At 40.1% G+C, this 12,723-nt stretch overlaps 1 protein-coding gene across 1 annotated transcript; it reads left to right on the top strand.

Annotated features, from left to right (window-relative positions):
* Positions 1-2,354: 2,354 nt before the first annotated feature.
* On the top strand, positions 2,355-11,338 carry FZD7 (frizzled class receptor 7). The gene has a single exon (XM_044075105.1). The coding sequence runs from the start codon at positions 2,842-2,844 to the stop codon at positions 4,597-4,599; it is 1,758 nt and encodes a 585-aa protein (XP_043931040.1). The 5' UTR covers positions 2,355-2,841; the 3' UTR covers positions 4,600-11,338.
* Positions 11,339-12,723: the final 1,385 nt, after the last annotated feature.

Below are 12,723 nucleotides of genomic sequence, written 5' to 3'. Positions count from 1 at the left end.
CAATAACTGACTTGAATTTGGATATAAAGTCTCCTGCACAGTATTTTCATTCACCCATTCAATAGTTCACCAGCCCTAAAAAGTTCATCCTGCTAATAAACCTACCATAAATATGTTATACTTTACCATCAACATAACCCATTCACTACAAAACCCTCCCTTATGGATCTAAGCCCCATGTATTCCTTTAGGTCCATCCAGTAAATTCTTCAGCAAGTATGTAGTCTACAACTGTCACAGTGACTCACGTATTTCTTTTACAGCATCTGACATCTAGACTATTCTACCTCAGCCACCCTGAAACATCACTAAAGATTTCTCATTCTAGGCTGCTGTCAACAGCCACAGTAATGACGTACCAGTTAGACTTAATATATGGTCTACTTGGTTCAGTTTGATGCCATGGAAAAAGGGAATTTTAATTATACTTCTCAACCTCTTAGCACAACAAATCTGAACAAAGCCTATAATAATGAAAGGACAGTGGCCCAAAAATAGGGACAGATTTTAAATATTTATCTTATAAATTAAGTTGTTAGAATAACTAGATTTGTGTTAGCATGCAATTTCTGAAGGACGTGAAGTCTGAAATCCCCAATCCTCAATGATTTGCCAGAAAACCACACATTTAATGAGGATCAGACCAAAAATATGAGTTAATATTTTGGACATTCTGCGAAATCTGGACAGTTGCGAGGTTTGAATTGTCCTGGTTTGTCCCTTTGGTTAGGAGCGCCAGACTGGGGGAACTTTTTTTTCCTCGGGTGATACCGATTGTGGATAACAGAATAAGAATTGAGCTGGCTTGCTCTTCAACTTAGATGTGCCAGACTGGTGAATGGTCATTTACGTCCTTCAGCTACAACTAAGCGGTGCAAATTCGGAAGAACGAACCGGACCTGGTTGGCTGGTTTATAATGTCACATCGCGGAAATGGATTGCTTTTGCCCCTCAATTTAGAGTTGAGGAGCGCCCGCGCCAGATTGGGAAACGGCACTGGGTGGCGCTAGCTGACTCTCTGGCTCAGGGATCACAAAAGGAAAATGTTTCCTGCTTGGGATGGGGTTGCCACCTTTTCAAATGCCCAAAGTGGGACATCTTTTGTAGAAACAACAGTTTTGCAGGGAAAAACATACCCACAGCAACTACAAAGGACAGGACTTCACTTTTTTGCCAGAATAATAGCTTATTCTTGTAGCATTTTAGTTGCTTATTCTGTTTCTTATAACATTTAGGTGTTTCTCATACAAAATAACAGTTTTGCCATTTTTTTTTTTTTTTTAGTTTTTTTGCAGGACACAACTGCCAAGAGAGGAACTAACCCTAGGGGGATCTTCTGGGTTGCTGGGAATTTGACTGTTTAATATGTTGGCATCGATCGTGCGTGTTTAGAAGCTTTTACGTTTTGATTGGTGGTTAGCATACGTCTCAGCTGTCCACATTTTTGCCTCATATTTTCAGTCTCTTCCCCTTAAAACGTGTGGTTTTACGGCAAATCGCTGAGGATTTAAGTCACTTGTTAATTGCAGATATTTACGTTTCCAGCTTCATATCCTTTAGAAAAATGCATGCTAACACAAATCTGTTGTTTTAGTTAACGTCCCTATTTTTAGGACTTTGACCTCCCCATTGTTTTAAGCGTTGTCCAGAATTATTGTACTAAGAGGTACGTCGTATAATAATATACAGACAAGACATGCATAGACACACAACACATATATACAGATATAGACGCACTCTCTAAACAGCATAACTGACAATAGCTTTGACTCAGCAAAGGAAACGATTATACATAGTGGATTCACTTTATCACATTACCCCCTAACTTATGGGCACTGCAAGGTTTGAGTCGTGCTTGGCTGCTGAACTACAATACCACTTTCTTCTATGACTTCACAGACATCGTAAGAAAAGAGAGAGCACATCCACGCATAAAAGACTTTTCACAATGTTCATATTCACAACCTTATTACTACAATACATTTTCACAAATGGTCTTAATTGGGAGTGGGACAGCCTTCCTAGCTTTAATTCGCAAATTAGCCGCAAGCTAGTAAAGAAAAACAAATTTGATTGGACAATAGTGCAGTTTCAAGTGTCCCCATTGCCAAGGGCCTTGTAAATCTGAATGGGCAGTAGAAGGTCGCCTGGAAACTGCTAGGAATTGAGGGAGTTTTTTGTTTTACTCTTTTGACTAGTGTAGGCTGTTCACTTCAGTTGTGGGGAGCATTGATTCGTATCTGTTTGATAGCTAGCGTTGCTGTCGTTACATGGTTCTCTCTACAAGTTTGCTCAGTGTTGCAGCGTCTGTGTTTGCGAGAGACCGTTGTACTTTGTAGGACTCTTGCTTTTTAGGGCAGAATTGCTGCATTTACTGAAATATTATTCTAGTCAAATATTTTGGACCAGAGCTTGTTCCTGTTGCCTTATTCCAAGGGTTAGTCAGTATATTTCTGTACTGCAGCCAAGCTGTTCTCAGAGGGATGGACTGCTTTCTGCATTGTGTATTAGCTGACTTAGGCGAGATGTGGAGTCCTTTAGCTTAAATGCATTTGTTATAAGCTGAAGTGCTTTTAGTTCCAACTCGGCACATTTTGAAGGAAACTTGGGGAAAGCAGGGACGTTGCTCATTTTTTGACTGTGCTACCGAGGAATGAGACAGAGTGATGAACGCTGATGCTTCTGATGAGGACTGACTGAAACGATTGTTGCAGTAGTTAACGGGGCACCAGAACTTTCCTTAAACTTTTAACACATGATCGGGAGGGTGCCCTTGTCGGTGGAAAAGTTTCGGCAAGTCGATTGGTCGTCATAGTGTCAGTAACCAGAAAAAAACGTGCTATGTTGTTTTGTAGTTTGTACGGAAAGCTGAAATACGTGTTGTCGGACTCCCGGAGCCTTAGGAAACCGCAGCTGAGCTCCTGTGACCAAGGAACTGAAACCATCTCCACCGCAAGGATGAACTGTTGGCATCTGCTAGTATTGCTTGCTGTGCTACCTAATCTGGCAACAGCCGACAAGGGGATCTCTGTTCCGGAGCACGGATTTTGCCAGCCTATCTCAATTCCTTTGTGCACGGACCTTGCCTACAACCAGACTATTTTGCCAAACCTGTTGGGCCATACAAACCAAGAGGACGCCGGGCTGGAGGTGCACCAGTTTTACCCTCTGGTGAAGGTGCAATGTTCCCCTGACTTGCGTTTCTTCCTGTGCTCCATGTATGCTCCTGTGTGTACGGTGCTTGAACAAGCCATCCCTCCATGCCGGGCACTCTGCGAGCGGGCTCGTCATGGCTGCGAGGCGCTCATGAATAAGTTTGGGTTTCAGTGGCCCGAACGGCTGCGCTGCGAACATTTTCCAGTGCATGGTGCCGGGGAGATCTGCGTGGGCCAGAACACGTCCGAAGGAACCGGAGATAGCCCCAGTCCTGCCTATCCTACACCATACAGCGGTGGAAACTTTGCATTTCCCACTCCGGGCCACCCTCGTCCCAGGTTTGTGTGCCCACGCCAGCTGGAAGTACCTTCTTATCTAAGCTACCACTTTATGGGGGAGAGAGGGTGCGGTGCACCTTGTGAGCCTACTAAACCCAACGGACTCATGTACTTCAGAGAGGAAGAGATCAGGTTTGCCAGGCTGTGGGTAGGCGTCTGGTCTGCACTGTGTTTATTATCCACCCTTTTCACAGTCCTGACTTACCTGGTGGATATGAAGCGTTTCCGTTATCCAGAGAGACCCATAATCTTTCTTTCAGGTTGCTATTTAATGGTGGCCCTTGCTTATGGAGTTGGCTACCTACTGGAGGACAAGGTGGTCTGCATTGACAGGTTCACAGAAGATGGGTACAAGACTGTAACCCAAGGCACTAAAAAAGAAGGCTGCACCATTCTCTTCATGATTTTGTACTTTTTTGGCATGGCCAGTTCCATCTGGTGGGTGATTCTTTCACTGACTTGGTTCCTAGCAGCAGGCATGAAATGGGGCCATGAAGCCATAGAGGCTAACTCTCAGTATTTCCACCTTGCAGCATGGGCAGTCCCTGCTGTGAAGACCATTACCATCCTTGCAATGGGGCAGGTAGACGGAGACCTCCTGAGTGGTGTTTGCTATGTGGGCATTTACAGCATCGATGCCTTGCGAGGTTTTGTCCTTACACCCCTGTTTGTGTACCTTTTTATTGGCACCTCCTTTTTATTGGCTGGTTTTGTGTCCCTGTTCCGGATTCGAACCATTATGAAACACGGTGGAACCAAGACTGAAAAGTTAGAGAAGTTGATGGTCCGAATTGGGGTGTTCAGTGTATTGTATACTGTTCCTGCCACCATTGTCATTGCCTGTTACTTCTACGAACAAGCTTTCAGAGAGCAATGGGAAAAGACTTGGCTGCTGCAGACCTGCAAAAGTTTTGCTGTCCCCTGCCCAGTCAACAATTTTGCCCCCATGACCCCTGACTTCACAGTATTTATGATCCGGTACTTGATGACAATGATTGTTGGCATTACTTCAGGCTTCTGGATCTGGTCAGGGAAGACACTGCAGTCCTGGAGGAAATTTTATAATAGACTCAGCAGCAACAGTCAAGGGGAGACTGCAGTATAATTGTTTTCTTTTACATGCATTCCTCAAGCTGTGTTAGCAATGCATCTTTTCTCTCACAATGTACTGTGAAAATTCAGCTGTCAAGCTACATTCTTAGAATGTAAGAATTGCATTTGTCAAATTGCATGTGAGAGACCAAGAAAAAAGTGTAACATGATTGGTCCCATAAAAATGCTGAGAAATTGCAGGAGTTTTGGCTATAACTTCTTGCTAATTATGTTCAACAGAATCCAGGATCTTGTAAGTTGGTCTGTGTACTTGTTTGGCTAAAAGTGTGGCCACCATTTAATTTCTCATCATAGGGAGGTGCCTGCAAGTTTTTTGGATGTGTCCTTTTTTTGTCTTAAACTGCTTGACTGCTGGAACTGCTTTGAAAAAACAAAAAAGGACATACTAGGATGCGTGGCTTGCATTGTGCATCACTGAACAGGTTACAGCTTACACAAAGGGAACAAATATGCAGGAATATTAAAGAGTGCTTGCCAAACCAAGTGAGCCAGGAGCAGTTACCAAGCTGCTGGACCAGTTTTGTTAATAGTGACTTTTTTTATTACATGTATTCAGCATAAATGGCTAATTTTTTTCCTGAGGGTTTAAGCTTGGCTTTTGTGGTATTTGTAATCTATATGTACACTTTAGGAACTAAGAATTTTAAGATGCACTTTAATGAGACCTACAGTGTGTTGCACTGAGGCTTTCAGTCATTTCTTAACTGCCAGTGGACAGCCAACTGAACACACACATTACCTCCTAAATGTTTACCATCTTAGCTTTCTGCGGTTATGCTTTGAAGGTCTTCAGTGTTGCAGAATAGCTAAGGTGAGTCCAGCATAATTTAGAATTCAGTATCTCTGTTTGCATTTTTTTCTCTGCGGTAGCATTTTTTTTTTCTTTGTGTACAAGTTACAGTTCTCAGATTTATTACATTTTTTGTGCAAGTTACAGTTCTCAGTTTCATGTTACTCCATTGTTTGCTGTAAAAAATGATCTTAAAGGTGGGCTCACTGCTGAAGGTGCAAAGGTTGTCAGTTAAGCTGCTGAACTATTGCTGCTGTTTTGCAAGTGCTACAGACTTGCATATACACAAGATTCACATGAAGTGTTGGACACAAGTGCAGAACAGAGTTTTTTTTTTTTTTTATTTGCAACATGTGGTTTGTGATGTAAATGGAGAACGTATTTTCTGCATCCTGCGTTTTATGTGAAGTTTCGAGTTTTGCTTTCTGTATCTTGACCTTTTATACGTTGTGTTGGTTATATTTGGTATAAGTACATAGTTGCAGGAAACTTGCGTCACACTTTATTTTATGATGTGTATGAAGATGTTGGGGATCCAGAGAGAGTATAACAAAGCTGAGACTATTCTAATTTACTGCTTGGAAGAATTTGCCTGTTTATGTAAAAATCCCATTTTGGGGTGGGAATAACTTACTCTCTTGCATTTTGAAAGATAAACATTTATTTTAATTGACACTCACAGATATAAATGTTAAAAAAATACTTTCATAGTTTAGCATTGCAGCCATTATGTGGCAGTTCATGGCTGAATGAGAAATGCAACATTCCCTAGTGTTGGGCAACATACTGGAAAGTGTATGGCAGGGTGAATGTAACTGAACTGTCACAAGAATTTCAGTGCAGTGGCTGTTCTGGAGGTTTTTTCCCCAAAAGTTGCTTGTCTGTCTTCTATTCTTCAATCTTAATTTAACATCTGTGTTCATTTTGATTAATTTTGCCTCTTGGCTCCACTATTCTTAGAAATGTCATCTACAAATTAACTCATTATGGTCATACAAAAACACCTAGATGATGTGCAAGAATTAATTTGGGGAATCCCCAAAAGTAAAGTAGCTTGGAAAGGGAATCGCCTACAGTAAAGCAGTTTTGAAGGGGTGTTCTCCTAGCATTAACTTTCACATGTAACTGAGGATGGCATCTAAAACATGAGCTACAAGTTTTAGAGCTTTTATAGCCTTTTGTGAACATGGGCTATAGCATCATCTTTTCAGCACACTCAGTTAAAATTGTACAGCAGTATCTGTATCCTAGAAAATCATGCTGTGAAACACTTTAAAATATATATATTTTTTGTATTTACAAACTAAAAATCCCAAGCTCCTTGTCTCCCAAGACTTCTCTCACTGTGACATTCCTCATAGTTGTATAGTATTTCCACAAGATAGTGTATAGCGTTTTTACAACTTGGCAGGGGACAGTTGGCGGTATATTGAGAGCTGAAATATGATTATCTTGTGCGTCTTAACGCGAGTATTTGTACAACTCGAGCTTGTGTCTATGCTCCTGGCTCTCATGTTTTGTGCTGGGAGATTCTTGCCTAGTTAACAATAAAAGTTTTCTTTTTTTATTCAATAAAGCCACTTATTTCCTAGAAATAAACTGCTGCACATCATCTTCCAGATGTAAACATTGTATGCAATGCATCAGATTGTCAGTAAAGATTCAAAGTTATTTTGTTTTTGTTCCTCTATTGTTTTTTCTCTCTTTCTTGAGCAAAGAAGAGCATACCTTCCTCAATTTGTGGAGTAATGTGTAGTTACATTTTTCATGATGGTTTTTGCAGAGCTGTGAAATACTGCTCAGTGAAGCTGCTAGTCGGGTATGGCACTTAATGTTGTATGTCTTGCAGCTTTGTTTTTATTGCCTGCCCTTTCATATCCTGTTCACTTTGCTTTTGCTGTTGTGATTCCTCGCCTGCTTTGCTGTTGCCTTTGTATTTTATCTGCATTTCATGGCTTTGTTTCTTCTCCTTCTAACCCCTTTTGTTTATTGGATGCCACTCCTTTTGTCGTACCTTCTGCCAGGCACTACTTACCAGAATTAAACCAGATGAAGATGAAGACACTATCTGCTTTGTGCTATTTTTGGAGGGACATTTGGTTTGGATAGAGAAAGTGGGTGGAAATTACCTGGCATTCTGTTTTTATGCAGTAAGGGAGAAAACCCTTGACACTATATTCATTTTCTTTGTGCCGTGACTACCATAATGCTATTTAAATTGTTTATACTATTTGGAGCTTTTCTCCCCGGGCCTCTGCTGAAAAACAGCTTTCGCTCAGTTGGACACTCCTGGTCAACAAATGTAAAATAAAAAGTAGTGCCTTTTGATGCTAAGATTCAGTTTCACGTCACTTTATGGCAGGGTGCCTTTGCCCTGGCTAGCAGAGCTGTGTGCCATCATGCATAGCAGTAACGGCAGTGTGTTCAGTTTGCAGGATTCTAGTGTAGTCTCTCTGGGTGCCACCGGGTGTCTCATTGAGCTGTAGCATACTGTGTATGGGTGACTATACCCTCGCAGTAATTTCACATTGTCCCCTTAACTGATTGCTTGTTACTCATTATTTTTGTCAGGTTCTGTGTTCTGCTTCACTTGATGTATGGTTATACAGTAATATACTTGTGTTGTGTTAAGAACTTGCAGGCTGTTTGGCACATTCATTTAATGATTTGGTTGATCCGAGATGCTGTGGAGCATTTTGTCAGTTTGGCTGGAGTATATGTTTCAGCTTCTGGTGAAGTACATACTACAGAAATGTTTATACTATTCTGAGGTCCCACCAATTGTATGGTTTAATCTGTATTTCTGTTTTCTAAGATAGCCTGCTCATCATTGCCATTTCATGTATATTGTGTTCTCTTCTCGGTCATCAAATTATGACTTTGATTCTGTGCTGTCGCACTGCCTTCATGTCATGAACTGGCATGTTTTTCTTCCGTTGTATACATGCAGGTGGAGGTGAGGGATGTAGTGATTTGTTTTCACCATAGTTGTCCTTTTGGTGATTTGTTTTGCGTTACTTAAGATCTTGAGCACAATTTCTACTTTTTGTGTATTTCTGAAAAGGGCTGCTATTGGGTAGGCTCTACTGTACTATTTGCCACTGTCTTTGAAATTGCTGACAGGAATACTTTTGTCTTGTAAGTAGTGGTGAGACTCACTGGAAGGAAGAAGTTCTAGAGAAACATGTCCTACTTTAGTTGTTTCCCCGTACTAGACTTTGTCTTGTCTCCTTCCCCCATTGTAGCCTGCAGCTGCTCTGAAACGGAGATTCGTAATGGTTTAAGAACTGACTCTGCATGCTTGAAGTAGTGGTGGTACTGGAGTTTGTAATTTCTTTACATCGATGTGTTGTAGGATAATGGCTACACTAGTAATCTGGCAGCTCAACTGGTCCTGCCCGAGTCAGGAGGAGGGGAGAGCTGGGGGTCGCAGCATGCTTGGCTCACATTTCAGTCTTGCCATGGAAACTTGTGATTCTAATTTTGCAACTGTTTAGGAACTGGCCAGCATTGTCTGGGATTTTAGTGTTGACAACCCCCCCCCCCCCCAAAAAAAAAAAAATTATCTGGCAATGTCTGTTTAACACCTAATTTTCTTACAGTTGTCCATCTGGACAATGTAAGACACATTCCTGCCCACTCACAAAAGCGCACAGCACGCTTTTACAAAACGACAACTAAAAGTTGGCAGTTTTGCTGGCTGGATTTTTTAACTGTGATTCCAATGTTGCACTTTTAAGCTGTAGTAAAGCTTTTCTTTTTAAAGTGAGAGATGCTGTCTATTCTGCATCAAATATTAAAAGTAGCCTGAGTCATTACAAGTAAATAAAATGAGGCAGCCGAGAACACATTGCATTTCATTAACTAGTTAGTCAATTTTGCACTGTTTGGGGGTGGGGAGGGTAGTGAAAGGGGGGCTAGAAAACAAGAGAAAAAGGGAATGAAGCCAGACAAACACTGACTACAGTTAATTAAAAACAGCTGCAGAGTAAGCAATTCAGTGACTGTATCAAGAATATTTTTCCATGGGTATAATCTGGTATTTTTTTTCATAGAAATACTATTGAAAATTAATTATTTTAATAAAATGTTTAAAGAGAAAATAACCCCTAAAGACTCTGCATACTATCAGTATTTGTAAAATGAAAATTGTGTCGACAAATTGAAATTTAAATAAGGCTGTTGACAGCCATGTAGTTTTTCTGCTGTTTAATGGCTATGATTTGTACTGTCCCCCAATTATTTTGCAGAAGTTTTTACTTGCGTTATAGATGTCCCATGGCTTGATGGATTGTGTGCAACATGTTCTTGTGATGGTGGAGTAATGCTCTTTAGAACTGCAGCTTGAAATTTGAATGAAAGATTTGAGTCCTGTTCATTTTGCATGTTATACACAGCACTATTACCAGACTAAGCTTGTTCTTTATAATTGTTCTCTCTCTCTCTCTCTCTCTCTCTCTCTCTCTCTCGACGAGTGGCACTCTATGCGGAAGTTTTGAGCATGATTCTGTTACATATTCAGCTGCAAGGTTTATACCTAACCTGAATTCTTCCGTCCAAATCTGGTATTAAAAGAAATATAATCGTGTTTAAAAACAAAATAGCTAAATGTTTTTAACAGGTTGTCTGAGTGGGATGATCCCTGTTTTCATTAATAAATTGGTTAATTGATAAGCTTTCAGAACAAGCACTAAAAAATCATAGTGCATAGTGAACTACACAAACAAATTAGTGGATGTTTTGAGAGACTGAAAAGGGAAGGAGAAATATTGGGATTTAAGGCAGAGATAGGAACATAGAGAAGCGAATGAGAATTTGAAGCTACTGTGAGAAGGTTCATAAAACAGACCACTTTAGCAAAATCACTTTATGCTGTAGTGTGGTATCATTTTTTAAAGTCTTGAAAAGCAATGTCTAATTTACAGCTGCTCCAGTTTACCTTGTGGGATAATGACCCAGAGATTACTGTTTGCATGGAGTGCACGCCCCACCCCCCATCTCCATATTATTGTTTTATACCCAAAACATTGTGCATTATAGTTTTATGACTCTGCAGTATGAGTATTTGCCTTGTATGGTTGTATTATTGTGGAGATGGATGACTTTAAAAAGTACCCTGACTAATGGCAGAGTATTATGGCTGCTCAGATATTTTTATTTTGTTCTACGTGAGCATGTCAGAAGTATAGGCTTTTTTGTGTGATACCAAATGGTGCTGTGTAACATGTCTGTGTAATGTTATATTACTCACTGTAAAAACAATTGTATTTGAGAAGACGTATGAAATTTCAGCAAGCTTTGCAGTGGAGTTCAGATTGAGGGACCATTTTTGCAACTTCTTTCGTCCTCTGGCATGAATTCACTGTAACAAAAAAAAAATGTCCACTTGTGAAGTTTGCCAAGTGTGGTCGACATCATTCATTTCTGCTGCAGATGTTTGTCCCTTGTCACGCATTTCTGCATGTGTTTTGGATTACTGGCCTTCATTGTTGGCAGTGAAGCGAAATTTAATTTATAGCAACTTTTTTTTCTCAAGTTACTCAGAAGTATGCATATTTTTCACTTTACCACAGGTTTGTGTGTCTTACAAACGATGCAAAAAGATGTAGCACACTTCATTTGGGTGACGCACACAAATTGAGTGAAAAATCTGGTCTCTGCAAGCATTTCAGAATACTTTTGGACATATTCCTGCCATGATTTGTGATGTAGCCCTATAATTTCACAGCTGTGTAAGAAACATCTTTCTAACTTTCCTTGTTTTGCAAGACTGAAGTTATGTGTTTTGCCCACCTTCATATATCCTTCGATTTAATTTTCTGTTTCCAGTTCATTAAACTGTTATAATAGTTCCTTTCCTGTAGGTAAAATAACATTGCTGCACTGAGAAGTGTGCTACAGTTTGCTTTGGTGCTGTTGATGTACAAATGCGATATCCCTCTCAGACAAATCCTTTGTTTTTGATGGCACTTGCACCCCCCATCACCACATTTATCCCTAATCACAAGATGCTAACTGGTTCTTTTCCATTTTTGTTACTACATATTTGTTTTTTGCAAGTATGTTAGCCTCATGTCATTGGTAGTCTGGATGTACAGCTGAAAACAGGCTTTTTTTTGTCTTTAATCTACAATTGCTGCTTTTGTTTCATTAGTGAATGATGTGTACCTAAAACTTTGAAGTTTTTAGTGTGACCAAGGTTTGTGTACACAGCACAAGTTTTTTTTATCTAGTGGTTCATAAGACCTGACTCCCACTGTGGATTTGGGAAGGATTTACCCAGCTGTGTGTTTCACCGAGTGAAGATCATTACCTGTAAAATAGTGCAAACAGTTTGGAATGTAAATATTTTGTAAATAGTGTTTGCTTTTTATAAGAATGTATATGTATTTATAATGTTTATACATTACATTGTTTTCCTTTTTGATTACTTCTTGCAACTGTATACTCCTAAATAAAATACTTTTTTTAATAACAAGCACCCTTGTGTATACTTATTTCTTATAAGCACCATCATCATTTTTTTGGTGGAAACATTTTCGTGTGTTGGATTGCGCCAGACCCTTTTTTTGGAGGGAACCAAAGAGGAAGAGCCCCCCCCCCCCCACAAAGAAATAATTACAATACAAAGTAAACTGCACTCTAAAGCTTTATGTGCTAGGTAGCAGGAGGTTTATTTTAAAGAAGTAGTTGACTAACCAGAATTACTTGGAATTTCCAGATGTATTTTGTATTTGGAAATGGTCAGGTTAGATTTTTAGAGCTTTGAGCTTGTTAGGTTATATCATGGACCTTTTATCCATATATGGCATCCAAGGGCAAGCTTACATGGGCCAATTTACTGCAGCGTGAACAAGGATAGTGTGCTCTACTGTGAATGGAGAGTGATAGACTCAAGACTTGTGCTTTTGAAATGCTGTCCAAAGTACATAAGTAAAGCTGCTAGGTCATCTCTGACTGATAATGGTCAGAAGTACCGTCTCTGGTCACTTCAGGCAAAGTTTAAATAGAGATGCTTCAGCAGCTCTAACTAGGATGGGGTACATGAATACACGGTTCTGCAAAGCCCTCCACAAGAAGGTGCCAAAGTATGTTTTGGTTTTGCTTTTCTGTCATGAGTTTTTGTGCTGATATGGGGGGGGTCAAATGGAAAATGTCCTGACATTTATATTAAGATCCTAATGTGTTACATGCATAAAGTTCCATAATTTAGTGGTGCATAAGACTGGGCTCACTTGTGGTTTTACAGAGCATTTGTCTTTGTACTAAAGAGTTAGACTAACACGACTAGAAAAACAGCAGGTGGGATGACTGGGAGTGGTGATT

Source organism: Protopterus annectens, chromosome 6.part0 (assembly GCF_019279795.1).
Source record: "Protopterus annectens isolate FY-2018-M chromosome 6.part0, PAN1.0, whole genome shotgun sequence".
Classification (NCBI taxonomy): Eukaryota; Metazoa; Chordata; order Ceratodontiformes; family Protopteridae; genus Protopterus; species Protopterus annectens.
The sequence above is the reverse complement of the archived record's forward strand: the minus strand, read 5'-3'. Positions and strand labels throughout refer to the sequence as shown.

Excerpts from the sequence above, each read along its gene's own strand:
- FZD7 (XM_044075105.1), top strand. The coding sequence starts at position 2,842 with ATGTTGTTTTGTAGTTTGTACGGAAAGCTGAAATACGTGTTGTCGGAC.